Source organism: Podarcis tiliguerta, assembly GCF_965153285.1.
Source record: "Podarcis tiliguerta genome assembly, chromosome: 8".
Lineage (NCBI taxonomy): Eukaryota > Metazoa > Chordata > Lepidosauria > Squamata > Lacertidae > Podarcis > Podarcis tiliguerta.
The window spans coordinates 83,464,199-83,489,500 of record NC_139541.1 but is presented as its reverse complement, the minus strand read 5'-3'; the positions used below and the strand labels follow the sequence as shown (position 1 = coordinate 83,489,500).

Here is a 25,302-nt window from a genome sequence, read left to right as displayed (position 1 = left end):
GTGGTACTTAGTGTAACAATTTCATGGTGAGTACCAGCACCTATTTTTCTAGGAAAAAAGCATTAGTTTTAAGAGTTGTCTTAAATGTCAGAGCTCAAGTTTTTTTGGAAGGAGGTAAGAGGCGATAGACAGATCCTCTGGATACTGGGGGAAGTTGAATTTCTCAGAAATTTCAGAGTGTAGGGTTGGCTCAGCTATGTCCAGACCAGCAGTGGGGCATCTCCAATTAGGCCTATCAGACTTTACCTTTTGGCCCCTTAAGCCCTTTTGGCCAAGCCACACATCCCACCCTACCTTTCGCATCATGCATGATGTCAGGTGTGGGGCAGTGTGGTATGCCCCCAAAAGGACAATGCGATCTGCAAAGAACAACATCCTGGAGATCCTGGGCCTCGGGGAGAAAAGGCTGGCCTTGAATTTCAGTGAGGCCCAGAAGCTCTGTGCCTGGTATGGCCCCACTGGATACAGTCCTCTAGAGTTGTCTCTGCGCGCTGAACCCAGAGGCGCTGCTATTGCTGGGAACAGACTCAGCCTCCCCTATGCAGCAAAGGTCTGGCCAATGAACAGCCCAAATACATGAAACTATGTAGACTTTCTCCCAAAATAATGTCACTGAATGAACTTTTCTTCACTCAGACCATTGCCCTGGGGCAATCGGGGGGGGGGGGATTAACCTATCTAGTCATGAGGAGTGTCCTCTGTTGCCTTCCTTGCTGATACCAATGTGGAGAGGACACCAAAGTGTGCTGGCAAAACTCATAATAGATAAGTTATGCAAACTGACCTTTATCCCTGTTATTCTTAACACAGGCTCATTCGTGGAAAATAGTTAATCTTTAAATGAGTTCAGGCTCCTTGGATTTATAGGCAGCGCTTGGGATGCCCATCCACTTCTTTGCAGAACCAAAGTACCAGGAGCAGCAAAGTCAACGACGGCCGTCAGCTCCCAAATGGGCCTCTTTGGAGTGTTGTCCTTCTTGCTTGTCTCCTGCATCACCTTCTTGCTTATCCTAATCCGGAGGAGAGATGCCACAAAGGGCAAGCTGCCCCCAGGCCCCACCCCATTGCCTTTGCTGGGCAATTTGCTCCAGTTGGATGTTCGGAACATCATAACATCTTTTCAGAAGGTGAGTGTGGGTCTCTGCTGCCAGCAGGGCTGGGGGCTGCTATGTGAAGGAGGTGTCTCAGTGCCATTCGGAGTGGAAGAGGAGGAGCTACCCCTAGGCAGGATTTGTTACTGCAGAAAAAGAGGAAACGGCCTTATACAGATTCAGACTATTGATCCATCTAGTCATGTTTTTTCCTGCTCTGCACTGTCCGGCAGTAGCTCTCCAGGGCTTTAGATGGCAGGGACTGGACCTGGGTCCTTCTGCATGCAAAGCATGTGGTCTTCCACTGAATCACACTGTGCTGTTCCCAGGGGGGTTACCGTGCAGCGTGGTCTGAGTCCGATCCTGGGTCGAGGGTCTGGAGGCTGTCTGTCAAGGGCGAAGCGGGTTCCAAGGCAAGGAGCCGGGCTTGGTCAGGAACTCCGGAAGAACAGGTCAGGGTGCTGACAGGAACAGGTTTCCATAGAATCATAGAATCATAGAACCATAGAGTTGGAAGAGACCGCAAGGGCCATCAAGTCCAACCCCCTGCCAAGCAGGAAACACCATCAGAGCACTCCTGACATATGGTTGTCAAGCCTCTGCTTAAAGACCTCCAAAGAAGGAGACTCCACCATACTCCTTGGCAGCAAATTCCACTGTTGAACAGCTCTTATTGTCAGGAAGTTCTTCCTAATGTTTAGGTGGAATCTTCTTTCTTGTAGTTTGGATCCATTGCTCCGTGTCCGCTTCTCTGGAGCAGCAGAAAACAACCTTTCTCCCTCCTCTATGTGACATCCTTTTATATATTTGAACATGGCTATCATATCACCCCTTAACCTCCTCTTCTCCAGGCTAAACATGCCCAGCTCCCTTAGCCGTTCCTCATAAGGAATCGTTTCCAGGCCTTTGACCATTTTGGTTGCCCTCCTCTGGACACCTTCCAGTTTGTTCCAGCGATGTTGCTCCCGCAACCTGGGACTGGGCTGACTGGCCTTTATCTCCTCTAAGGCCTAGGGCGGTCCCGGCCCACAGGTGACTCGCCTCTCCTGGCCTTAAGGCATGCACTCCTCCTGAGAGAACTTAGTTCCCTCCCCCTCTCTGCCCTGAGCCTCCGAAGCCAGAGTGGATTCATCTGGTGTCTGCTCCTGAGGTGCGGGCCCTTCAGATTCAAGCCCCTGCCCCAGCTCAGCCGGCCCTGGAGGTGGGGACTCCTCACGCTGTTGCTTTCCATCCAAGTATCAGGTGTGTTCTTTGTCTCTTGGCAGTTCCAGGAGCAGTATGGCTCAGTCTTCACAGTCTACATGGGCTCCCGGCCAATTGTGGTGCTGTGTGGTTATGGAACCATAAAGGAAGCACTCATAGATAATGCAGAAGCATTTGGAGGGAGAGGACTGATGATGGGTATGGATGAAAGCATCAGGGATTATGGTAAGTGGCAGCTTGAAAATAGAGTGTTTGTAGCAGAAATGAATGCAACCGAAAGCTGGGATGGGATAAATTTATCTTGCAATATTAGAGGAAGGGCCATAGCTCAGTGTCAAGAGTACCTGCTCTGAATGCAGAATGTCCCAGCTACAGTCTCTGGCATTTACTTGAAATAATGGAGAGCAGGCGCCAGTCAGTATACTGAGCTGGTTGGACCACACGCCTGACTCGATAGAAGGCAGCTTTCTATGATCCCTGTCTTTTTCTTCTTATTTTTGAACATTATCCATGTAAACCCAATAAAAAAATAGAACTTTATGAGTCAAACATATAAAAAGTATATCAAACCAAGCCCAGCCTGGGATTCTACATCCACAATAATAAAGCAATTTATCTGGATATTTGCGATGAGATAACATACAAGTGGAGAGTACCATCATAATAAATGAGAAAACAAGAGGTGTGGTGCACTTGATTTACAAGATATACCAAAACATGAACCTATAACTGAAGCCACCAGAGGGAGAAGGAGCACTGTGATTCTATAATTTAATATAGCTCAGGACTACTTTTAGCCTGAAAATTGCATTCCACTGTAGGAAACTTTTCAGTGATGTGCATGACTGTGGTAAGTGGTGCTGGAGCCAAGGTGTGGGGGGAAAGAAGAGGAAAAGGTTTGCATGGCCTTTCCCCCTTCCTTCCTTCCTTCCTCCCTCCCTCCCTCCCTCCCTTCCTTCCCCCCTTTCGCCTTCTTTCTGCCACACACGCATCATCCTTCCATCTGTTCTATTCTCAGTATTATCTGAGCTAGATGAACTAAAGAGTCTGACTCCGTATTCCTGCATTCCTGCATGGCAGGGGGTTGGACTAGACGTTCATGGGGATCCCTTCCAACTCTATCATTCTAAGGCAGCTTTCCTATCTTCCTTTTCTAGGGATGGGGGAGAAATTTGACTCGATTTTCTCACTTTCCAGTGCTCTCACTTTCCCCCATTTCACTCCTCGGAATGGCAAGGTCAACCAATTTGGCTTTTCTAGACTTCTCCTTTTTCCACTTCTCCACATTTTCACACCACTTTTCTGTAAAAACATCAACAAACCTTTCCAAAATTCTTTAGTGTTTTAGTTCCGATTTCTAGTAAGCACATTTTTGTGTGCCGTTGTGACTAATGTACACATTTTATCATTGCAAGCAAGTTCCCCCGGTACAATGCATTTTGATGTTATTTTCACTGTTTCACGAATATATCTTAATGCCTGCTTTCCACTGTTTTTATAAATATTGACTGGAGAAACGCACTGCAAAATTTGGATAAGTGCAGATTTTGAAGTGTGGCTCCTATTGTTTTGCAAAGTATAAATGAGTGTGAATTAAATGTGAACCGAATCTAATTTTATGCCCATCCCTATTTAATGTAGGTAAGCTGCTTCTTCTCTCTCCCTTCACAGCTGCCTCTTCCTCCCTGCCCTTATTCTCGCCTTCTCTCTCTCCTTCTTCCATTTCTTTCTTGTTACCACTGGAAAGCCAAACGCTTGTTGGGATGGTTGGGAGGTCCCAAGAAGGAGAGCCATAGGCCTGATGGTTGGTTCCTGCGATCCACAGGCCTGCTGCCCTGGAGCTGATTCAAGGGGATGAAATTATACCACAAGTCTGCTTCCCCTCAACTCATGCCAACTGTCCCTCCATCTTTCTGTGCGGTGACTTCCATGCCAGGGCTTCCTCTATAACTGCTGCAATGCAGGGGGTTGGACTAGAAGACCCCTGGGGTCCCTTCCATGTCTACAATACTGTGATTCTATCCCTCTTCATCTCAGAGAAACCAGAAAAAACATTGCTTTTCCCACTGTTCTCTGTGTGGCCCTTCCATCTTCTTTTGGACCTGACTTGTAGTGAAGAAAATGTCCCCCCTGGAACATATGGCTGCCCCTGTGAGAATGGGATTGTTGGACTGGAGGGAGGTTCTGTGTGCCATTGTTTTCCATGTAGCACCTCCATCTTCTCCCCGTCTTCTGCCTTTTCTGTGGCGTTTTCCTCCATTTCCAGGCGTGGTTTCCACCAACGGGGAACGGTGGAGGCAGCTGCGTCGCTTCTCCCTCACCACCCTGAGGAACTTTGGGATGGGGAAGAGGTCCATCGAGGAGCGGATCCAGGAGGAGGCCCAGTTCCTGGTGGAAGCCCTGAGGAAAACGGAAGGTGAACGTTTCCCCTCAGAAGGGGCGCTGTGCTCTTTTTGACATTGCCGTAGCAGGAGGCGAGGAAAACGATGTTGTAACTGAGGAACGGCCGCTCATCCTGCCAAGACACCCGCCGTGCTTTCCTCACAACCGTTCAGTCCCCTGTCAAACAAGTGGGTCTGGCTTTCCTCCTTTGCACCTGCCGCTTTGCCCACAGAGTTTGTCATCTGGTTTCAGGAGATGGCGTTAGTCCCTCAGGAAGATTGTGGCATATACAGTGGTACCTCAGGTTACATATGCTTCAGGTTACATACACTTCAGGTTACAGACTCCGCTAACCCAGAAATAATACCTCGGGTTAAGAACTTTCTTTCAGGATGAGAACAGAAAACGCGCAGCGGCAGCGGGAGTCCCCATTAGCTAAAGTGGTGCTTCAGGTTAAGAACAGTTTCAGGTTAAGAACGGACCTCCAGAACGAATTAAGTACTTAACCCGAGGTACCACTGTAAAGGATCTCCTTCCTCCTCGTGTTCCAGCCCAGATGTGCAAAAAAGGGTTTAATCACCACAGAGGGGTCCATTGTGGTGCTGTGGTTTTCTGAGCACCCAGCGCCTTCCCTCAGAAACTCAGCCAGATGAGTGGGGTATAAATAATACATTATCATCATTATTATAAACCATGGGTAGGCAAACGAAGGCCTGGGGGCCGGATCCGGCCCAATCGCCTTCTCTATCTGGCCCATGGACAGTCCGGGAATCTGTGTGTTTTTACATGAGTAGGATGTGTCCTTTTATTTAAAATGCATCTCTGGGTTATTTGTGCGGCATAGGAATTCCTTCATTTCTCCCTCATAAAATACAGTCCGGCCCCCCACAAGGTCTGAGGGACAGTGGACCGGCCCCCTGCTGAAAAAATTTGCTGACCCCTGTATAAACCTTGGGCTTCTCTGCCTCCGTTCCCTCTTCCCTCAGAGACTCAAGGGGTGAGACATCTGGTGAGGAACCAGGATTGTTTCTGTGGAGAAATAAGACCCATTTTTCTTTCTCCTCAGACCAGACAAGGGATGTGAGCAAACTGAGCAGAGACCAGGGAGCCATCCTCTAGTGGAGTCCTTTTCCCGCCTTTTCCCACTCTCCCGCCATGAAGACGCTTGATGAACGCCAGGCTCAAAATGGCTGCCTTTCTGCCTCTTCCTTTCTCCCTTTCTCTCTCTCCTCAAGGCCTGGAGGGTCAGGGGAGCCTTTCCAAGGCCATGGGCCTTTAGAGGGCCACAGGAGTTGCCTCAGGATTTTGTTTTTTAAGGAGGATTCAAAAGGTTTTCCTGCCCTCCCGCCCCACAGAGTAAGACCTTCGGAACAGCTCGACCGTCCAAAATAAATTAATGACTAGACATACCTCGTTCTGAAATAAATTAATCACTACACATGCGTCATTCTGAAATAAATTAATCACTAAACACGCCTCACGAGTCCCTGAGGAATTTGGAAGGTCCCCCCTAGAGGATGGCTTGGAATTGCATTGCTGGGTGAAACTGCAAGATGGCCTTGTCCCCTTTCCTCGTTTCCTTAGGCTTTTCCCTCAGCTATTGAAAAGGCAAAGCTGCCTCTCTTTTACCACAACTTTCCAAGTCATTGTCTTAAGGATCTCTTGAAATTCACTATATAGAGTTTAATTTTTTTGGGCACAGTTTGCACATGAGGGTGGATATAACCCTCTGTGTTTTCTGCCTACGCCTTGACAGTTTAATATTAAATAAGAGTGCATTCTTTAAATGTAAAATAATTTTTCTTGTTTCTCTGTCCCTCTGGAAAGTTTTTAATAGAATTGAGGGGACTTTCTATATCTTGCCTAATTAAGAGGAAGGACAGCCCCCAAGCTTTCTAGTATTCCACGGCATGGCAAGATCCTGACCATGTGCAGAGGTTTATTTGGCTTCATCTAGCTGGAGAAGCATCGTTTGCATATTTCTGGATGCTGTTAAAACATTCAGGAGCCATTTTTAGCTAAATGCACCAGTGTCCATTAGGCATATTCTTTCTCCTGAGGAAGGCAGCCCTGTTTAGGGAAGTTTTTAATGTTGGATGTTTTATTGTGTTTTTAATATTTTGTTGGGAGCTGCCCAGAGTGGCTGGAGAAACCCAGCCAGATGGGCAGGGTATAAGTAAATTATTATTGTTATCTACTGAAGTTTTCACCCTGGGCCAGCAGGGGGATACTGTTGATAGTTATGCAAATAAGGGATTGAAAGTGACGTTCAGTGATTGGATAGTTACAGAAAATGGTTACTGTTGTGTTCTAGTGGAGCTCTATATAAGCAGGCTGACTGAACCCTTCAGTTCAGTTCTGTCCTGGCCTGCGAATAAACAAGAGCTGTTTGAAGAATCGCTGTGTCGTCTGATATGTTCACCCACAACTTAACGATTATTATTATTATTATTATTATTATTTATTATTATTATAACTCCTTTGACCACAGATGCATCCTGGCATCTTAGGTGATGTTGTCCCCATTTTCCACCTCCACAGGGCACCCATTTGACCCGACCTTCTACCTCAGCCATGCCGTCTCCAATGTCATCTGCTCTGTGGTTTTTGGCCAGCGGTTCGAATATGAAGACAAACAGTTTGTCTTTTTACTTGATGTGATCAACAAATCCTTCCGGCTCATGTTTTCCACAGCGTCACAGGTAATGGAGGCACCTGCTCACCTGGGACAAGAGAATGCATCCATAGCCTCCTGTAACCTGGTTATTTCATGCCCTCCACTTTTTAAAAAATGGCTCATTTTTATTTGGGTGTGGGTTGGGAGGACATAGTACAGGGCCTGGGCATTAAGGGGTCCAGAGCATGGTGTGCAATACAATGAGGAAGCTTAGACAGTTACGTCTGTTATTTTTCTTCAAAGATGAAGAATTTTTTCCCGGGCCTGATGCGGATCCTGCCTGGGCCTCACCAAGAAATTCCCAAGTACATGAAGGAGTTAATAAACTTCATCTCTCAGAGGGTCCAGATCCACCGGGAATCCTTCGATCCAAATTGCCCCCGGGACTTCATTGACTGTTTCCTGGCCAGAATGGAGCAGGTACTTGTTGGGGGAACCGTGCGTCTCCCAGTTATTGGAGGTTGACCTTCTCACCAGTCTTTGTTCTGCCATAAAGGGCTCATCCAGACTTCCTTTTGTGCTGCATTTCTAGGCACAGGTCCACACTTGAAAGCACCATGTCTAAATGCTCCCCCCTTTTTCTTTTTGGTCCCATGATTTCTCCATTACAATCTACTCTTTGCCAATGAATCGGAGCAAACAGCAATCCATGGAAAAACCCAAATTGCCATTTGTTCTGGTCCAGCATCAGGGGCGGAGCAAGGGGGGTGCGGTGGGTGTGGACCGCCCTGGGTGTCACCACTAAGGGAGGTGACAAAATTCCGTACGGCACTCACCGTGGAGCCTGCAGCACGCCCAAGCCACACATTTCTCCTGGGAGAGACACGGTGGCTTGGGCGCCTGCAGGCTCTGTGCTGCCCAAACGGTCCGTCCGCTGCCTTCCCCACAGCTGTAGGGCGGCTGAGTGGGAGGAGGCAGGCAGACTCCAGAGGCCCCGCAGTGTGCCCTGCCCCTATGGGCGACTCGCCCCGCCCTTGGGCACACCGCCCCAGGCGCCTGAGCGGCTTCCTCCACCAATGTCCAGCATTGAAAAGTGGATTTTCCTGGGGAAAGTGGCAGGGCTAACAAACAATCAAAAAGTGGTTGGCCCTGGAGCTTTAAAGCACAGACCTCTGCCTAGAAGGCACGGGGCAAAATGTAAGTTTGGAAGACCCCCAAGTGTGGGGGTCTAATGGGGACTCCCGCTGCTGCTGCGCGATTTCTGTTCTCATCCTGAAGCAAAGTTCTTAACCTGGAGGACTATTTCTGGGTTAGCGGAGTCTGTAACCTGAAGTGTCTGTAACCTGAGGGACCCCTGACCATTAGGTCCAGTCGTGGCCGACTCTGGGGTTGCAGTGCTCATCTCGCTTTATTGGCCGAGGGAGCTGGTGGCCAGCATGACTAAGCTGCTTCTGGCGAACCAGAGCAGCACACGGAAATGCCGTTTACCTTCCTGCCAGAGCACTTTGACGTGCTTTCGAACTGCTAGGTTGGCAGGAGCAGGGACTGAGCAATGGGAGCTCACCCCGTCACAGGGATTCGAACCGCCGACCTTCTGAACGACAAGTCCTAGGCTCTGTGGTTTAACCCACAGCGCCACCTGCGTCCCACAATCTCAAAAGTATCTGCTGTCAAAATAAATTGACAGGGCAAAATCTCGTAGGAGGACCACCTCAACTTAAATATTTTCTGTCAAGTACAGATGTCTTCATTTTCATTAACTCCTATCCAGTCAATCTCATTCAGGGAATGTATAAACCAAAATATTTCTATATAATAGAGGGTGACAATATACAGCATAATTGATCTTTCATAATTGATCTAAATATACAGAAAGGAAATCCTGCTGGCCATACACCAGCCTTCCATAAAATATTTGTGTAGGCATGCTGATTGGCTCCTGGTTGTATAACTTGCTCTCTTCTTTCCTCCTCTTCTTCCTCCCTGCGCCAGGAGAAAGAGAACACAACTTCGGAATTCCATAATGAGAACTTGGCTGTTACGGTTCTTAACCTGTTCTTTGCAGGGACAGAGACAGTCAGCACCACCCTCAGATACGGGCTTCTCATCCTCCTCCGATACCCAGAGATAGAAGGTGAAAAAACAAGACCAAATCTTAACCTGCATTTGGCCTTTCGCCCTGTGCCTGTGCATTTTGGCCTTTCGCCACATCTCCTTCTGCTTCCTGTAAATGATGGAAAGTGGAACCACAGCCATCTAGGGCAGGCATAGGCAAACTCCAGCTCTCCAAATGTTTGGGACTACAATTCCCATCACCCCTGACCACTAGTCCTATTAGCTAGGGATGATGGGAACTGTAGTCCCAAACATTTGGAGGGCCGGAGTTTGCCTATGCCTGGTCTAGGCCACTGCAGCTTCCTACTCTTTCACAGGGGGGTGCAAACACACATGTGCACAGCTCCATCTCTACACCTGCAGGTAGGATTTTGGACCTAGCACTAATGCTTCTGTAGGCCACATGCCTCACCGCACCTTGGGAACCTCAGATACGGGCTTCTCATCCTCCTCCGATACCCAGAGATAGAAGGTGAAAAAACAAGACCAAATCTTCCTCACTCAGTCTTGTTGCCCGTCTTTTGGGCTGCCTTATGGGTTCCTTCCTTGCCAAATAAACCAGGGCTCCCTCTTAGCTCTAGCCTATGAAAGTTCCACTGGGACAAAACCCGAACTTTAGCCTGCCCTGGTCCTTTCTTTGATCACCCCGGGGCCAGAACATCTATGGCAAGCACTCTTACTATTCTAGGGTTCACACTGGAACAGTGGTGGTTTGATGTGAAATTGCTGCTGGGAATAATCTGGAGTAGTTTTAGACCATTCCTAGCAGCTTCTTGAGATGATGGCGCAGGTTGTTGTCTTTTGCATGACCGGAAGGTAGCCGACTGTCCAGTGTTAAGAGAGTTGCTCCATCCACGTTTGGCTTTGGTTCTACCCACCATTGTCATGTGGTCCCTGAAAGGTTCTACACAAAAGACTACGGTCCCTGGTTTCAAAAAGGTCTTCCTAACCCCGAGTCTAGCCCCTTATTATCTGCTTTGAGTGGCAGCAGAACCCCAGGCTCTCAGGTGGAGAATGGTTCTTTCCATCAGCTTCTACATTAATCCTTTAATTGGAGATGCCAGAAAAATAATATTCTGTATGCTAAGCTTGAGCTGCATTTTGATTTTACTTTCTATACCGCTCTGATATAAAATATATCAGAATTGGAGAATAGCCTCTACCAAAGGCATCAGGGAACTTTGAAGAAGCATGAACTCAGGATGAAAGGGAGACACGTTTGGCAAATCCTCACTGTGATCAACTCCCGCCCAGAAACCTATGTCCCTAATGTGGAAGGATGTGTGGATCCAGAATTGGCCTCCACAGTCACTTATGGACACACTGTTAAGACCACATTCATGGAAAACAATCTTAATCAGCCAAGAGTGATTGCCAAGGAAAGAAAGGCTATCAAAAATCTTTCCCCCTCCTATAAATGCATATATCTAACCACCTCCCACCACCTGGGTACCACAGTTTATAGTTTTAACCCTTCTCTCTTCTTTACAGCTAAGGTCCAAGAGGAGATTGACCGGGTCATTGGGAGAAACCGCAGCCCCTCCTTAGAGGACCGGAGTCAGATGCCCTTCACGGATGCCGTCATTCATGAGATCCAGCGCTTTATAGACGTCTCCCCACTGGCACCTCCTCATTCGGTGACCTGTGACACACATTTCCGGGGCTTCAGCATTCCCAAGGTGCGGTGAGGCATGTGGCCAACAGAAGCATTAGTGACAGGTCCAAAAGCCTACCTGCAGGTGTACAGATAGAGCTGTGCACATGTGTGTTCGCACTCCACTGTGAAAGAGTAGGAAGCTGCAGTGGCCTAGACCAGGCATAGGCAAACTCTGGCCCTCCAAATGTTTGGGACTACAGTTCCCATCATCCCTAGCTAATAGGACCAGTGGTCAGGGGTGATGGGAATTGTAGTTCCAAACAGCTGGAGTTTGCCTATGCCTGGCCTAGATGGTTGTGGTTCCACTTTCCATCATTTACAGGAAGCAGAAGGAGATGTGCGTCTGTGTAGTGCAGCAAACTCGATGCCTGTGGTGCAAATCATGCCTGATGGACAGAAAAGCAGTCCCTCATCACTGTGGAAGCAAACTCAGTCACACACAACATCCTGTTATAATTGAGCTGTCTTACCTTAAATAACCTGAGCCATCTCCACTCCTGCATTTGAGCAGGTTTGAACTGACTACGTTTCTTATTGTGTTATTAATGCAGAAAGTTCAAGAGGTTTAAGCTGTAGGTGGGTCTGGCACAGGGCGAAAGGCCAAATGCAGGATAAAGAGGAAACAGGAGGCCCTGAACTGAATCAGTTGCAGTAATAGTAGTAGTAGTAGTAGTAGTAGTAGTAGTAATAATAATAATAATAATAATAATAATAATTTCTTATTTCTACTCCACCCATGTGGCTGGGTTTCCCCAGCCACTCTGGGCCACTTTCAACAGAACATTAAAAACACTTAAAACCTTCAAAGTCCATGCTGCCTTTGGTAGAGGCTACTCTCCAATTCTGATATATTTTATATATCAGCAACCGTTGCTTTTGGGGTCTCTGTCTTTCCTCTTCAGGGAACCACAGTTGTGCCATTCCTGTCGTCCTCCCTGCATGACCCCCAGCACTTTGAGACACCGAGGAAGTTCAATCCTCAGCACTTCCTGGATGAAAGAGGGTCCTTCAAGAAGAATGAGGCCTCCCTCCCATTTTCAACAGGTATTGCACATCAGCTTCATGGTAGGGAGGAACACATGGGAGGGCAGGCTAGGCTAAACCTTAGAAGGAATTAAGGATGTGAAGGAGGAAAGAAAGAGTGAGAAGGGCAAGGATGTTCAATTAATTAATAGGAAAATAAGTCTTGGATTGAGCATTGTGTTAGTGTAGCGGGAATCTTTTCCAGTAAAGCCGACATGGGTTCTTCCAAGGAAACACCACCACCACAAACTGGCTAGAATAGAGATAGACTTGTAACCATTCAAGCAACAAACATACTCAGGTGCCATGTGCAAGACAAAGCCTGGAGATACTGCAAACATGGAGTGGATAAATGTACAACTCTATCTTAACAAGTTACATGTGCAGTAAACGTTATACAGACTGGATAAATGAACCGTTCAACAAGCAGCATAAGTCCAATCACAGAACGGCAACCCTGTGCCACCACAACGGCAAGGGTAGCACACTGGAGAATATGAAAGTTTTTCAAAGCTGTTTTTCAAAGACTGAACGGGATGAGATGTTCTTTAATGGGTCTTGAGTTGGAAACACAAAGTCGTATGCATGGATTAATCATGGGAAGGCAAATCAAAGCCACCACCCTGGTGAGAATAGCACAAGTGGGCAACAGTTTTCTCAGGATAAAGAAAGTATTCACAGGCCCAGCTAGTGTTCAGACTCATAACAAGCAGTTAAATACAATACAGGTGTATAGATTCAATCATCACATGAATACAACCAAACAACAGTATACATATTAACTCATACACAGCATCCCAGATCGAATTCAGTATTCAAACCCTTTGGATATAAGGTTCCTAACTGAAATATTAATTTATACTCCTTTTGCAGCTGGGCATTTATAGTACTGAACAAACAACTTGTCACGTGACATAATATATGTGCATGTCCAAAGCAAGATTATAAACTGCTACATAAGCAAGTCCCCACCAGTACATGATTGTCAACGCTGTTGTAAATAACTTTTGGGGGGGCATTCTCAAGCAGACTCTGTCTGCTCACAAAGAACCGGTGGGATAGCCATGGACCACTGGGGCAGGTAAATCCCACCGTGTTCTGTTACATGGATAGTATGCATGTTGGGGACCCGCATTACATGTAGCCATTTGCACCATGTAGCAACCCATGTCCCAGCTGTGAGCTAAATCTCTGTGATTCACCTGTTAGCTGTATTCCTGCCCCAATGGGGCAGCCTGCAAAATCATCAGTTTCATAAGGCAACAGATTACCATAACTCCTCTAGTAGAAACACACTCAAGGAGTTACAGGGATACACATTATCACATTTATTGTGGCCCTCTGGGCCACCACCACAGTTGGAGGAATATTGTTCTAACATTAATATTACTATTATAATTATCAGGGACGCGGGTGGCGCTGTGGGTAAAACCTCAGTGCCTAAGACTTGCTGATCATAAGGTCGGCGGTTCGAATCCCCGCGACGGGGTGAGCTCCCGTCGTTCGGTCCCAGCTCCTGCCCACCTAGCAGTTTGAAAGCACCCCTAAGGGCAAGTAGATAAATAGGGACCGCTTTATAGTGGGAAGGTAAACGGCGTTTCCGTGTGCTGCGCTGTTGCTGGCTCGCCAGATGCAGCTTCGTCACGCTGGCCACGTGACCCGGAAGTGTCTTCGGACAGCGCCGGCTCCCAGCCTCTTGAGCGAGATGAGCACGCAACCCTAGAGTCGGTCAATACTGGGCCGGACGGGCAGGGGTACCTTTACATTTACCTTTATTATAATTATCAGGCCAGTGCAGAGCTTGTCTGTGGCCCGGGGCAGGGGTTCTCGGTCATCTGGGAATAACAGGGTGTTCCTGGCATGGCAGCGTAAGTCTGATGGGGCCCCCTGGCCAGCTTATCATTCGGAAGCCCAGGGCAAGTGTCCCCAGCTGCCCCTCCCACCCTTTGCACGGGCCTGAATATTATTTACACAATGGGCCCCACGTGACTGGCTAATTCCAGGATTCACCTGTAGGCCAATCAGGTTGTGGATTCACTTCCACATGGAGCTGGATTGGGTGGCTCCTGTGGACCAATCAGACTCCTGTATTCTGGACCCTATTATTCTAGGACCAATCAGACTGCTGCCTTTTGGATCCTATTCAACTCAGTACATAACACTGCCCTTCACCCGAAGATCTTAGGGCAGTTCGCAACATAAAAAAGTTATTAACCCGAGGTACTATTTCTGGGTTAGTGGAGTCTGTAACTTGAAGCGTCTGTAACCTGAGGTACCACTGTCTTTCTTGTTTCTCCAGGGAAAAGGGTCTGCCTTGGCGAAGGTTTGGCCCGTATGGAGCTCTTCCTATTCTTCACAACGGTGTTGCAAAACTTCCACCTAAAATCCCTCCAGGAGAGGGAGGAAATAGACATTTCAGCGGATGTGCGAGGCAGTTCAAAGCTTCCCCGGCCTTATAATCTTTGCGTGGTTCCACGGTAAATGGTCCCTGCTGCATGAGCGCTGAAATATTTGGGGTCTGCAGGTGCCTCTTCTATGTCTCTCTCTCTCTGATTGGGAGATAATATTAACACAGAGAAGGTTCGTGGCTGGAAAACTGCTTTGAAAATCACTGTGACTAAAGTGTGTGATGTGTAGAACTCAATATAAAAGGAGTCTGCCCTGCTTGTGCTTCTTCTGTTTTTGATTTTTCTCATGGTTGTAAATAAAAATATGCCCTTTTCCCTTATGGGGTATCCAAGAGCCCATATAGAGTCCTTACATAGGTTCCCTATTGGTAGGAGAAAATAACAGAGGCCAAGCAGAGAATATTGAGAAGCAAAGCAGCTAGTAAGCTTGATCTTTATTGATCTGTTGCAACAGGGTGCTCCCCTCACCCGCAGGAGAGGAAGAGGACCCAGAAAAATGGCCTGCAAGGCCTTATAAAGACTTTTGAAATTGCCACCATGTAGATCAAGACCACCCCCAGAAACATCATACATACATCACAGAAGGGGTGTAACCTAAGACCACCCCTCAGATACATCACAGAAAAGGTGGTCTTAAAACAGAAATTTCAATATTGTTTTTCTCTTGTTCTTGTTTATCTCCTGTCTGGCAGGTTACTTGATTGGATTGCCTGTGGAGCCTGTCCAGTCTTTTGTAGTGATAAATACTTAGTTCCTGGGCCAGGTCACAGGCTCACACCTTATTCAAACACAGACATACCCTTAAGACAGGATTTGTGAAGGAAAAGACAATTGGGAGGCTTTTCCAGTTTGACCTTCCTGTGTATGTGCGGTTATGAACATTACCATATATCTAACATTTTGAAAAGTAGTTAAGGCAACAACTCTGAATGAATTTCCTTATTCCAGTTAAAACTGAAAAGTTGCCATATTGTTCTCAAAGAGGAAGATATTAATTTTGATAGTGATTAAATCAATATCTGAATCAGTAGAATCCAATACAAGAATTAGCACATCAGAGATGCTGTAGTATTATTTAGTGTTTCTTCCTCAATGAACAGCAACAATGCTTTCAACTAAAGGAGTATAACTTCTTAAAATAATGCAGCAAATATTCAGCTATGTAAATAGGATAAAAAATTGTGTAATTCTGTTCATGTCTACTCAGAAGCAGTGCTTTCCCCCTAAAAGTTTAGGGGTACTCTCATTTTAACTCAAGAAAATCACCATTTTATAGTTCAAATCGGGGGAAACAAATGCAGTAAATGGTCAAAAGTACGAAGATTCACAAAATGTTTAGGGGTATGTGTATCCCTGCGTACCACCATAAAAAAGCACTGCTCAGAAGTAAGCCTCATTGAGTTAAATGGAACTTTCTTCCAACTTATTCCAAGGGGACATTAGCAAAGAAATAGCCCCACCCATTTACCTGGGAGTAAACCCTGTGGGAAATTGTGGGATTTAACTTCTGAGCCAAGGGCGTAGCTGTCAACTTTTCCCTTTTCTTGCGAGGAATCCTATTCGGAATAAGGGAATTTAGCCCCCCTAACCCTAACCCTAACCCTAATCATCAAATTTGCGGATGATACAACAGTGGTGGGGCTCATTAGTGAGAACGATGAGACTGCTTATAGGAAAGAAGTACAGGGGTTAATTCAATGGTGTAAAGAAAACAATCTTATGCTTAACACCAAAAAAACCAAAGAACTCATAGTTGATTTTAGGAGAAAGAAAAGTGTAATTTTACCATTGCACATAAATGGCGAGGAGGTGGAGAGGGTTGGTAGTTTTAAATACCTGGGCATTTATATCTCTGAGGACCTCTCATGGACTGCAAATATTAACATGGTTGTGAGGAAGGTGCAGGGGAGGTTGTATTTCCTGAGAATGCTCAGGGGACTGAATCTATCTCAGCACCTACTCCTGTCCTATTATCACAGTACCATCGAGAGTGTCTTAACCTATAGTATATTATCGTGGTATGGAAGCAGCTCTGAAACGGATAAAAAAGCTTTACTGAGAATAACTAAAATTGCCCAGAATGTTATTGGGCTCCAGCTACCAACCCTGGATGAGATCTTCACGTCTCGCACTTTGAAGAAGTCACACAATATCCTGAGAGATCCCACCCATCCTGCTCACAACTTCTTTGAACTGTTGCCTTCGGGCAGAAGATATAGGACAATGAAAACACGAACCACACGCCTTCTGAATAGTTTCTATCCAAGAGCTCTGATTGCACTAAATAATGATCTCAGGGCCAGTTGTAAGAAATAGCAAGCAGGGAGTAGGAAGGAATGAGATAGGGTTTAGGTTATGTTATGCCTTTAATAGGTCATGTTATATTCTGGATTATGTATGTTTTATAGATTATGTCTGAATGGATGAGAGTGTTGGAGGTACGTGCAAATGTGTATGTGAACCCGGTCTTTGGGTGGGTGTTTGATTTTCGTTGTTGTGTATACTGTGTATATACGGACAATGACAAATAAATTTCTAATCTAATCTAATCTAATCTAATCTAATCTAATCTAATTTCCCTTAAAAAAAGGGAAACGTTGACAGCTATGCCCAAGGGCGTTTGGAAACCAGACTGCCAGACTGTAATCTGACAGGCTAACAATTCCAGTTGCACCGCTGAAATCAGTGAAATTTCTGTTGAGTAACCACCAGCCTTAGAAGACTTTAAAAAACCCTAAAAAGCCTAAACTCCACAACCAGATTTTGCTCCCCTTAGGAGAACTTGCTTGTTTTATTCTGCATGGATTGCGGAAATGATGGTGCTTTGCACACGACAGTGGGTCTTTTGGACGGGAACGCAATTCCTGTGCACCTTTTACTCAGAAGCAAGCCCATCAGCGCTCCTTGCCTCTCTCGTAAACGGGGCTTGGCAGCTGAGGTAGTCCCACAACCCAAAACACCTGCTCTATAAGGGCAGGATTCCGCCAAGGACCGCAACGGGGTCAAGCGCACGTGAAGCGCCTGGAAGACGCGTAATGATGCAGAAACAAGCCCCGTTGCAATCTAGGGACTTGGGTTGCTGCGGCATCCGACAGGAGGGTCTTACTCGAGAGTAAGTCCCGTTGGTGTCATTGGAGGCTGATGCAGAAATCATAGGCAGTAACACAGCCATTCAACTAAATCATTTCCAGCTGCCGCCGCAGAGCAGAGCCAAGCGCTTCTCCCTTCCCTGCCTGATTTTGCCACCTTCTTCATTCGCTACACCTGTGCAGGTGTTCGGAGGAACGCGATTGGAGGAGAGGTGAGGGCGGGGTCGGAGTCCTCTGACGTCTCAAGGCTCCGTGTTTGCTATAAAAGGCTGTGCAGGGAGCAGAGTTCTCAATTTGCTTTGCGCAGGGGAGACGAAAGGGAGGGAGGATGTGTGGAATTGCGTTTGCTAGGTAACAAAACAGCTTGGTGGTCTAAGGCTTCTGAAAAATAGAGAGGGATTAATTTAGCAAGGGACTCGTTTGCAGCGTCTCCTTAACATAGAAGTTTCTGCTCCAGCCTTTGAGGCAGGATTTTTTATATATAAGCTTGTTTGAGAACACTTTTTGAAGGACTGCAGATAATTTTTTTTAAAGTTTTTAAAAAATATGGGAGTGGGAAGCTTAAGCTTGGAATTTCCTACCAAAAAACATTAAGGGGTATTCCTTTAATAGAGGTTGCTACTTAAAAAAAAAAAATTTAGTGAGTTTTTACTTGAAATAAATCTCTAGGCAATTTACAGTATTGCAAAAATACTCCTGAAAATTGGGGGGGGGGGCATAGTTTAAAACAAAGCTTTTTAATTAGGTACCCAGATAGGAAGCTTTAAAAGCTGGAACTGAAAGCAGTTCGTGTTTTCCTCACCAAGAATCAACAGCAGTGCACCCAGCAAAGTGGTGCAATTTACAGAGGAAAGATTGTGCTCCTCTAGAACTAGGAAAAAAGTTGATGCACTTATAAGGTTATAGTTAATGGGTCAAAGAACTTTTCCAGCTGTGGTATATATGCAAGATAATAGGCTGTGAAGTTTGGCTCTCTTACACAAGAGTCAGAAAGCTTGCTGTCTGGAAGTGGCTGAAATCTGAAGAATGGCAACTTCTAGTGCAGAGTTTCTGAGACCTTCCTCACTAGGCTTGCCTGAAAGAGCTGGAAGTTACTGAGGTCTACCAGTCCCCAAACAAAATGGCAATAGACGGAGGTGGGGTTTGGCATAACCAGCTGGAAATCACGAGTTCATACTGACCTCTAATCCAACTTCAGAAATAGCCATAGTGTTTAATAATAATAATAATAATAATAAATTTTTATTTATATCCCGCCCTCCCCAGCCAAAGCCAGGCTCAGGGCGGCTAACAACAATAAAAGTAACACAGCATTCTAAAATCATTTCATTATAAAATTAATTCAAATCAAATTGATGGCAACCATTGGGCTAGAGTTCTGTGAAGATTGCCAAAGGATGGAGTCAGGCTGTGCCTTGGCCAAAGGCCAAGCGGAACAGCTCTGTCAAGTCCCGCAGGGCCCTAGTCTCTTGTGGCAGAGCGTTCCACCAGATTGGAGCCACAGCCGAAAAAGCCCTGGCTCTGGTGGAGGCCAGCCTAACCTCTCTGTGGCCTGGGACCTCCAAGATGTTTTTGTTTGAAGATCGTAAGTTCCTTGTGGGACATACCAGGAGAGGCGGTCCCATAGGTATTGAGTTCCATATATCTGCTTGTTCTCTAAGACATTTGCTTTGGGGCACTGGGTATTGAGAGTTTCCCCATTTTAGGCAGTTTGCTGACCCAGAGGCTTCTGAGTGGAGAAGGCTTTTTCTTTTACTGCCGCCACCTCCTTATTTGCAGCCAACAAGCCTTGTAAACATTTTGTAGCAATTTTATAACTACTAACATGATTGAAAAATGCAATACATTTGAAGCGATACAATTTAAAATCCACACAATTACAATGCTGGACAGTATGTGTTATTGCTCCAGGTCTCCAGAAAGTCAAGGAACAGAGGGGAAAATTTGTTGCATATGGCCATCCATATAACATCACATGTGATTGCCATAATTCATGGCAGTGTATTAGAAATTACCGTCAGTGCTGGGGTATTTTTTGGGGGGTGGGGTACGCAGGGGTATGCATACCCCTAAACATTTTGTGAATCTTCTTACTTTTGTCCATTTACTGTATTTTTCCAGATTTGAACTATGAAATAGTGAATTTCTTGAGTAAAAATGAGAGTGCCCCTAAACATTTTTAAAGAAAAAAAGCACTCGTTACCATCCACACACTTTCACTGCGCAGATACTGTTGGTGTTTCGCAACTTTGACCTGCTGCAGGACCTTAGCCAGACCTTAGCAGAGCATACGCAGAGTTCCTCGAAAGCAATCGGTTGCAGGCAGGATGGACGAAGCAGGAACCAGTAACTTGTAGGTGTGCTTATTATTTACAGCTGACTTCAAGTTATCTATGTACAAGATCAGAACAGATACCTGGATCTTAACTCTCTCTTACACCAAAGGACTCTTAGACTCCACACTGACCAAACCACTAACACCTTCCAGTCAGTAGGTCATAAATCATTACGCCTGTGTGAGACCTTGACCAATGGTAGAGCTGTTTCCAGGCCTCTATATCTCAAGGCAGAAATCCTCCTTTCTGCTCAGTCATTGTTGGCTGTTGGCCAACTCTTAATTGGCTCTGTGTGAAGCTGCACAGAATTTCACGTAGTCAAAAACCCAACACCCCCTCACAGCTCACACAGTGCAATTAACTTCTGAGCTCATACAAAGTATTTCACCCAACTTTGTTCTGCAAACCCAAGCATTCACACATTTGCTTGTTTCTTACAAACGACAACGGTTTCGTCAAGATGTCAGCAACATTTTGAGCATTCTGACCATATTCACATGCAATGACATTTCTCTGTACATCACACAAAACATTTTGGTATTTTACCACCACATGTTTGGATTTAGACTTAAACTGTTCAGTTTCACTGAGCGTAATACAAGCTAGATTGTCAACATACACCTGAATTGGAGACTTGCATTGTATGCCCAAATCTCTCAGCGACTGCTTGTAATACACAAATTCACTGCAGAGCTCACTTAATGCTGAAAATTCAGCTTCAGTGGATGACAAACTGACTATACTTTGTTTCCTGGACTTCCACCCAATTAGTGACCCACCCAAAAAACCACTAGCCCTGTAATTGATTTTCGGTCAGGTAAATTTGCCTAGTTGCTATCTGAGTAGCACGGAAGTATTTCATCACCTGCTGAGCTTAACTTTAAAATACTACCAGCAGTATGCTTCAGATACCCCAGAACACGTTTTACTGCCTTCCAGGCACTCACAGTAGGTTTAGACACTTGCCTGCTCAAAATCCCTACTGCGTAGCTGATATCAGGCCTACTCCACTGCGATATGTATAGCAGACTCCTAATAGCTGATTGATATAAATCAGGTTGCTCAAACACTGTGCTTTCATCAGCTTGCAAAGACTTAACAAAACCTAGATCCATGGGAGTATTTGCCCCTTTGCAGTCCTGCATTCCGTATGCTGTTAGCAGTTGTTTGATTTTCTTTTCCTGGCTAAGCAACGAACTGCCATCATCTGCCCAGCACGCTTCCAGACCCAGATAACTTTTTGCAGAACCAAGATCTTTTACTTTGAACCTTTTGGCTAACTGCGTGGAAAATGCTTTGATTTGTTTACCTGTCTTAGAAAGATGGAGCAAATCATCTACAAAGACCAAACAGAACTCTTGTTTGTCATTAGCACCACACACATACAGACAACTGTCTGCAACGCTGCGTTGGAAACCTAGAGAAACCAAAGTCTCATCTAAACACTTGTTCCAATTTTTCGCAGATTGCTGTAAACCATACAGTGCCGTGTGTAGCTTGTATGCATCGCCCGACCCAGACTCAAAACCAGGGGGTTCTGCTAAATAGGGTTCCTCACTCAAACTAGCATGTAAATAGGCTGTCTGGATGTCAAAATGGTTTACTTTCAGCTTGCGTTTTGCCGCAAGTGTCAGCAACAGACGCAGACTTTGGCTTCTAGCTGTAGGAGTGAACACTTTGTCAAAATCAAGCCCGGTCTCTGGGAAAAACCCTGAGCCACTAAGTGTGCCTTGTACTTAAAATTACCAGTGGCTAAAGGCTTGAGCTTGTAAACCCACCTGTACCCCACTATTTTAGCTGCTTTTGGTTGTGGTGTGGGTGTGAACACGTCATGCTCAACCAGAGAAGCCATTTCCTCCTGCATAGCGCTTTTCCAGAGCAAAACGTGGTATTCTGGTAATAATAATAAATTTTATTTATATCCCACCCTCCCCAGCCAAAGCCGGGCTCAGGGCAGCTAACAACAATAAAATAGTACAAAATTCTAAAATCATTTCATTATAAAACAAATTCAAATCAAATTGATGGCAACCATTAGGCTAAAGTTCTGTGAAGATTGCCAAAGGAGGGAGTCAGGCTGTGCCCTGACCAAAGGCCTGATGGAACAGCTCTGTCTTGCACGCCCTGCAGAAAGATGTCAAGTCCCACAGGGCCCTGGTCTCTTGTGACAGAGTGTTCCACCAGATTGGAGCCACAGCTGAAAAAGCCCTGGCTCTAGTTGAGGCCAGCCTAACCTCTCTGTTGCCTGGGACCTTCAGGATGTTTTTGTTTGAAGACCGTAACCGCAGCACCTCCTTGTAGCTTTGAGAGCAGCTATATTAAAACATTAGCAGTACCAGGTTTAAAACGATCTGAGGGTACACCTTTAGTCTCCCTCTGAGACCTTCTGGGAGTAAAACTGTCTTTGCTTTTTCTGTCATCCCCCTCAGATTCTCGCCCCTTTTAGGAGAGTGGAATTCTTCCTGTGGCGAAAACTGACTGCCATTCTCATTAGCCTCAACAGAAGTATCCTCTTCTGTGTCTGTGTTTGGTTTTCCTTTAGCACTCAAAGATTCCCCCTTTGATATTTGAAACCAAAGTTCAGAATTGGCATGCACCTTCTCCCAGCCTCCATGCTCACGGAATGTAACATTCCTTGAAACAACCAGCCCATTTTTACCAACAGCAAACCTGTAACCTTTGCCCAAATCTTGGTAACCTACAAAAATAAGCTGTTGTGCTTTGGGATCACCCTTTTTACGCTGTGCTCGAAGCACATGAACCTGTGCCTTCACACCAAACGTACGCACATGATCAACTTTGGGCTTCTTGTTGAACAATTTGAAATAGGGTGTTGTTCCAATTGATTTATGATATAAGCGCTTCTGCCACTAACAAGCCGAAAGATAAGCTTCAGCCCCCAAAGCTTTTGATAGACCAGCATCCTCAAGCATTGAGTACACCATCTCTTGTAGAGATCTGTTTTTCCTCTCAGCCAATCCGTTTTCTTCCGGAGAATGGGGGTTCGTTTTCCTATGACCTATGCCCTTTGTCTGTGACCAAGACTGAAAAGGTCCAGAGACAAATTCGCCTCCATGATCAGACTGCAGCTTTCTCACTTTGAAAGAAAACTGCCTCTCAAAATAAGCCACCCAGCCTTTGAACTTGGTAAAACTTCACCTTCGTGCTTCATAGGGTAGACCCAACAGAACCTTGTGGCATCATCTATGATGGTTAGCATATAACAGAAATTAGCCCTGCTGAGTGCGAAAGGACCCACCACATCACCATGCACAAGTTGAAAAGGATTTTCTCTCACTTCTGGGATAAGACCTTCAGTGGCTCTTGACTTTCTTACAAACATTATAGCATAGCTGTCAACAGTCCCTTATTTGGCAAGAAACTCCCTTATCCCAGCACCGTTTCCTGCTGCTGTCCCGGATTGATGATGTCCCTTAAATTTCCTGAGTTTCAAAGGAAGCAGCTCCTCTCCCTCCCTCCCTGCCGACCAGGGAGGAGGGAGGCTCCAACTGTGTTGCTTGGCTGCGTTGCTCACCCAATAAGGAGTCTAAGAACGACTGGGGGGTGGAGCTCGCATGCCTGGGGACTCGCCTTTGCTCAGCGCTTCCCAGCGGAGAGGTGACGGTGGTTTTTCTTGCTGCATCCCCTTTGCAGGGTTGCTGCGCTGTGGGAACCACCGCTTGAGGCTTCGTTTGGCTGCTGGGTGACTAAAATCCCTTATTTTGGCTGCTGATCCCTTATTTTCGTGGCTGCTGGCCCCTTATTTTCAAATCTGTAAGTTGACAGCTATACATTACAGTCAAGATACTTGTCACAACCCTGTAATTCACACCCATTACTTAATTCTGGCATTTTGGTTACACTGCGCCAGTGGGCGTGACCTAATCTTCTGTGCCATACATTCAAACATTTTTTATGAAAAGCCTCCTTTTTACATGCAGGTTGTGTATCATTGCTAGCTAGTACAGACTCTTGAACACAGTCTTTTAGCACAAACAAACCATTTTCTGCCAGAGCTCTCCCCAATGTCTCTCCACCTTCCTGGATGTCACAGTAACTGTCCCGAAAATGCACTACAAACCCAGCTTTCAGCAGACAGGAGACGGACGTCGGGTTGCTCCTCAGCGAAGGAACACACACAACGTTGTCCAGATGCGTGCGTAGACAGGAGACAAAAACAGAACCACTCGACTCCATGTCAGATTCCCTCCCTGTCAGCCAACGCCACCTGGCTCCGTGGTGTAGAAACCTTCTTGGCAAAAAGTTAGGTAAACTCTTGAACAGTTTAAAGAAGTTTTATCACCTTTCTCTCGCAGAAGTGGTGAACAATGACAAAGTTGTTTTAAGGATGACTCGCCAAACTGAAGTCTTGGTCAAGAGATTTTATTCCCTGACCGGATACAAGCATTACGGTAGCAAAGGTATTTTCAACTGTTAACAGTGTGCTGTTAACTGCTGTTTCTATCAAAGTCTCTTTATGGTAATAGGATGTCTTCTAATTTCTTATAGTAATTTATCAATATGCCATCCGGACCCAGAGATTTCCCCATCTTAGCCTTTGCAATTGCCTGTTGTATCTCAAGTGTTACTGGGGAATTTAGATTTATCTTCTGTAATTTTTGGTAACTTATTCTGACTTAAATATTCTATTTTTCCTTCCTCTTCTTCCCCTGCTTGATATAATTCCTTATAGTATTTGACAAAACCTTCCTTGATTTGTTCTGGGTCATCTATCACTTTGCCCTCTGCTGTTATTTTTCCTTCTTCTCCTTCTTTTTTTTTTTTTTTGGTCTCTTTAATTGCCATGCCAACAATCTGTCAGCATCACCCTTGAGCCAGTGCCACCGACTGGGCTCAACCACTTCAGCCCCGACTGGGCCAGGCGAGCTGGGTAGCACTTCCAGAGACCTTTGTTAACGGAAAATACGTACCGAGGGTTCCCTTGGACAAAACAAGACACCAACCAGAGTAAGTTCAGAGCAAAACAGCAGCCAGTAGGCTTGCTTGGTCTTTATTGAAGAAAAGACTGTCGCGACAGGACTCCCACCACCCACGAGGTGAAGCAAGATGGAAGCCCCGAACAAAAGGAGACCCCAGCTTTTATTAGTTCCTAATCCCCAGAGTTACACCCCCAGAAACACATCATAATGACATCACGATTACATTAAAATCAGGAGGAGTCCGGGAGGGGTCATGCAGGTAATCTGAGCACCCTGACACCTGGCCAGAGTCTCCTTCTCCCCCTCCCATGACTCATTTGCGGAGAACAAAGAAAAAGGTGCAGTTTCCTTCCCCCTGAGGGGAATCCGGCCATGGTCCTTTTGTCGCTGTCTGCTCTGAATATACAACCGTATGCAGTCCATTGTGTTTATGATAGTGGT

At 45.9% G+C, this 25,302-nt stretch overlaps 1 protein-coding gene across 1 annotated transcript; it reads left to right on the top strand.

Moving 5' to 3' along the window:
- Positions 1 to 698: 698 nt before the first annotated feature.
- Positions 699 to 14,752, top strand: LOC310684414 (cytochrome P450 2B2-like). The gene is made up of 9 exons (XM_083455538.1): positions 699 to 1,127; positions 2,357 to 2,519; positions 4,561 to 4,710; positions 7,218 to 7,378; positions 7,597 to 7,773; positions 9,286 to 9,427; positions 10,900 to 11,087; positions 11,968 to 12,109; positions 14,388 to 14,752. The coding sequence occupies exons 1-9, from the start codon at positions 951 to 953 to the stop codon at positions 14,567 to 14,569; spliced, it is 1,482 nt and encodes a 493-aa protein (XP_083311664.1). The 5' UTR covers positions 699 to 950; the 3' UTR covers positions 14,570 to 14,752.
- Positions 14,753 to 25,302: the final 10,550 nt, after the last annotated feature.